Below are 4,799 nucleotides of genomic sequence, written 5' to 3'. Positions count from 1 at the left end.
GGGAGTGTTACCATAACAACAAGACTCTGAACAGGAAACACGAATATTAATGGTTGATGGGAGTAGGGGAGTGTTACAACTACAACAAGGCTCTGAACAGGAAATACTAATATTAATGGTTGATGGGAGTGGGGGAGTGTTACCATAACAACAAGGCTCTGAACAGGAAATACTAATATTAATGGTTGATGGGAGTGGGGGAGTGTTACCATAACAATAAGGCTCTGAACAGGAACACTAGCTAACGGTTGATGACAGTGGGGGAGTGTTACCATAACAACAAGACTCTGAACAGGAAACACTAATATTAATGGTTGATTGCAGTGGGGGAGTGTTGCCATAACAACAAGAGCCTGTACGGGAAAGTTTTAAGAAATTGCTATGTTTTACAGAACACCAACTCATAAATAACTAGAGCACACAACTAATATTTCACAACTTTCATGATTCAATATGTACTTTATTTTGTTACCGTAACAATAAGACTCTAAACAACCAGAAAAAATGTAAATAAACTATAATTTTTCATACGGAAAGAAGTATGTTCAATTGAAAAGTAAAATTAGCAAGTGCACGTCCTCTCCTCGCACGCCCGCAGACTGATTTTCAACTGTGACTCTTTGTACCAAAACTCCAAATTCTTCCTCGTTTTTGAAGAAAAGCCTGAAACCTTGAACAAAGACTGTTGACATCTAGTGGAAGCTATTGGAATTGCAATCTGGGAGCTGGAATTGCATAGGACCCATAGCTTTCCATTATAAGAGCCTGGGACCTAAAAAAAAAATAACTGGTTGGTTTTTGTTTGGATTTCCTCCTACCATATCAATTGTGTTATAGGATCATAAATTATTTTAACATTTCTACAAACTTCAAAGTGTTTCCTATCCAATGCTACCAATTATATGCATATCCTTGCTTCTGGGCATGAGTAACAGGCAGTTTACTTTGGGCACGTCAGTCAGGCGGAAATTCAGAAAACTAGACCCTAGCCCTAAGAAGGGGGGAGTGTTACCATAACAACAAGGCTATGAACAGGAAACACTAATATTTAGAGAGAGAGAGAGAGAGAGAGAGAGAGAGAGAGAGAGAGAGAGAGAGAGAGAGAGAGAGAGAGAGGTCAGCGCATATAGTTAAAATATGTCTCTTGTGATTGGTCGCCAGTGTGTGTATGTATCTTGTGATTGGTTGCCATTGACTCAGGTGTCTCTGGGTTTGCTGATTGTGGAGTAGATGGGAGGAGCCTCAGAGGAGCTGTGTGGATGATTGACAGTAGAGTAGGCGGGGCTTTGACCAAAGTTCACAGTAGCATAGTCACATGATGAAGTGCCCACTTTAGCAATGGAAGCCGTGGCTTCATTGGGGCAGCTGCCCTCTTTAGTAATGGTGTCAGTGGCTTCGTTGGGGAATCTGGGGATCTTGTGGAAGTTGACGCTGGAGTAGTGGAGAGAGTCAGAGTGGCTTGTGGGTAAGTTGACGGTGGCATAGATGGTGGAGGTCGCAGCGTCTGAGTCTGACTGTAGGGGGCGCTCCTTTATCTCTTCATAGTCACCATCACCATGACAACCCTGGAAAGGAAGAAGAGGAGGAAGAGGAGTAGGGAGAGGGAGAGGAGGAGGAGGAGGCAGAGTAGGGAGAGGGAGAGGAGGAGGAGGAGGAGGAGGAGGAGGAGATGTAGGAGAGAGATACAAGGAGAGAGAGATAGACAGAGAGCGAGAGAGAGAGAGAGAGGCAGAGGGGAGTAGAGGAAGAGGAGACAATAGTATGACTAATAAAACACAACTCATTGACATCTTTCAATCCAAAAATAATAATTATAATACAGACACTGACCCCTTCATTGATTCCTGTGTCTGGACTCACTCTGTGTGTTGAAGAGACATATCCTGTGGAACACAACACACACACATCACTCAGAGAGAGAGAGAGAGAGGAAGAGAGAGAAGAGCGTTTCACATCCCCAGAACCAGGCAGGTGTCAGACACTCCTCAGGGACTATTCATTCTCTTCTTCTCAACCAGGGCGCAATGATGATGTGGATATTATGCAAATTAATTTATCTGAAATAAAACTGAGATATTTGAAAAAGGGGAACATACTCTAGTTTTATAGACCTGTGTGTGTGTGTGTGTGTGTGTGTGTGTGTGTGTGTGTGTGTGTGTGTGTGTGTGTGTGTGTGTGTGTGTGTGTGTGTGTGTGTGTGTGTGTGTGTGTGTGTGTGTGTGTGTGTGTGTGTGTGTGTGTGTGTGTGTGTTTCTCACCTGTGGCCTTGTTGTATTTCCATCTGTAGACTATGATCAGGCTGATCACCAGCAGTAACACTACCAGACTAAAAGACACCATGACGACCACTGAGGTACCTGGAACACACACACACACACACAAACACACACACACACACACACACACACACACACACACACAAACTGTTACGTAACAGATTAGACAAACCTACTGTTACACTATACTTGCTAAGTCTAGGGGTCGTGGCCTTGCATACTGTTCTGCAACTTGACTAGGTGTTCTGTAAACTGACGAGGTGTTCTGTAACCTGACGAGGTGTTCTGTAACCTGACTAGGTGTTCTGTAACCTGACTAGGTGTTCTGTAACCTGACTAGGTGTTCTGTAACCTGACTAGGTGTTCTGTAACCTGACTAGGTGTTCTGTAACCTGACGAGGTGTTCTGTAACCTGACGAGGTGTTCTGTAACCTGACTAGGTGTTCTGTAACCTGACTAGGTGTTCTGTAACCTGACTAGGTGTTCTGTAACTGTTAGGAATTTTGTTAATAATAATTAAAACAATTTCTAGATTTAGATAAAACTATAACTAATTGAACTCTGCACGCCTAGTGAAAAGAGATCTGTGCTGTGGGTTATAAAATAAGCAGAAAGGGTCGTTAAACTCTGGTTGAACTGACCCAACTTAGCCCTGAGATGTTTAGATTAAGTAGTGAGTAACTTTTTAGGTCTTCCATTATCTTGAGTTGTCTGCTAAAGTGGTAATAAATTATAGTGAGCCTTCAGGAGAATAGATTATATTGTGTGTCATGTGTGTGCGCTGGGAAGTTGGAATGAACTTTTGAACCTGTTTTCTATTAGTCAGGACGAGGAGATTTATTCTGTAACCTATGACGTCATATCTTGTATATAAACCTGTTGTTTATGGTCAAATGGTAGCGTGCTCCGAGAATAAATACTATTATCTAATTTTAATACGACTGTATCCTGTCTATTTTATGTTAATAAGTATCTTACACATTCTTATAAATAGACAGATTGATTTAAATTAATGAGTACATTAGAGGAATTATTTAATTCCCTCAACAGTAACTTTACAAGGTGGTCTTTAACCTGACAAGGTGTTCTGTAATTTTACAAGGTGTTCTGTAACCTGACAAGGTGTTCTGTAATTTTACAAGGTGGTCTTTAACCAGACAAGGTGTTCTGTAACTTTACAAGGTGTTCTGTAACCTGACTAGGTGTTCTGTAACCTGACGAGGTGTTCTGTAACCTGACAAGGTGTTCTGTAACTTCACAATGTGTTCTGTAACCTGACAAGGTGTTCTGTAACTACACAAGGTGTTCTGTAACTGTACAAGGTGTTCTGTAACCTGACTAGGTGTTCTGTAACTTTACTAGGTGTTCTGTAACCTGACTAGGTGTTCTGTAACTTTACAAGGTGTTCTGTAACCTGACATGGTGTTCTGTACCTTTACAAGGTGGTCTGTAACCTGACAAGGTGTTCTGTAACTTTGCAAGGTTGTCTGTAACCTGACAAGGTGTTCGTAACTTTACAAGGTGTTCTGTAACTTTACAAGGTGACACTGCATACAGACATGTCTATCACTAACCTACCCTCATATCATAACACTAACCTACCCTCATGTCATAACACTAACCTACCCTCATATCATAACACTACATACAGACATGTCTACCACTAACCTACCCTCATATCATAACACTAACCTACCCTCATATCATAACACTACATACAAACATGTCTAACACTAACCTACCCTCATATCATAACACTACATACAGACATGTCTACCACTAACCTACCCTCATGTCATAACACTAACCTACCCTCATATCATAACACTAACCTACCCTCATATCATAACACTAACCTACCCCTCATATCATAACACTACATACAGACATGTCTACCACTAACCTACCCTCATATCATAACACTAACCTACCCTCATATCATAACACTACATACAGACATGTCTACCACTAACCTACCCTCATATCATAACACTAACCTACCCTCATATCATAACACTACATACAAACATGTCTAACACTAACCTACCCTCATATCATAACACTACATACAGACATGTCTAACACTAACCTACCCTCATATCATAACACTACATACAGACATGTCTACCACTAAACTACCCTCATATCATAACACTAACCTAGCCTCATATCATAACACTACATACAGACATGTCTACCACTAACCTACCCTCAAATCATAACACTAACCTACCCTCATATCATAACACTACATACAGTCACGTCTACCACTAACCTACCCTCATATCATAACACTAACCTACCCTCATATCATACCACTAACCTACCCTCATATCATAACAGTAACCTACCCTCATATCATAACACTACATACAGACATGTCTAACACTAACAAAAATGAGACTTGTACATTCAAATTTGTAAATGTCGATTTACCAAATCCGTTGAGTAATGGTGATGATGATGGTGATGATGGTGATGATGGTGATGGTGATGGTGATGATGATGGTGATGGTGATGATG

At 41.0% G+C, this 4,799-nt stretch overlaps 1 protein-coding gene across 1 annotated transcript in view; it reads right to left on the bottom strand.

Annotated features, from left to right (window-relative positions):
• Nucleotides 1–1,056: 1,056 nt before the first annotated feature.
• LOC120037265 (natural cytotoxicity triggering receptor 2-like) overlaps nucleotides 1,057–4,799 on the bottom strand; it is a 10,934-nt gene continuing 7,191 nt past the window's right edge. Inside the window, exons 4-6 of the mRNA XM_038983438.1 lie at nucleotides 2,255–2,353; nucleotides 1,831–1,876; nucleotides 1,057–1,565 (exon numbers count right to left, since the gene is read on the bottom strand). Coding sequence (XP_038839366.1) covers nucleotides 1,197–1,565; nucleotides 1,831–1,876; nucleotides 2,255–2,353 — 514 coding nt within the window. The 3' untranslated portion in view covers nucleotides 1,057–1,196. The remainder of the gene's footprint in view (nucleotides 1,566–1,830; nucleotides 1,877–2,254; nucleotides 2,354–4,799) is intronic.

Source organism: Salvelinus namaycush, unplaced genomic scaffold (assembly GCF_016432855.1).
Source record: "Salvelinus namaycush isolate Seneca unplaced genomic scaffold, SaNama_1.0 Scaffold166, whole genome shotgun sequence".
Taxonomy (NCBI): domain Eukaryota; kingdom Metazoa; phylum Chordata; class Actinopteri; order Salmoniformes; family Salmonidae; genus Salvelinus; species Salvelinus namaycush.
The sequence above is the reverse complement of the archived record's forward strand: the minus strand, read 5'-3'. Positions and strand labels throughout refer to the sequence as shown.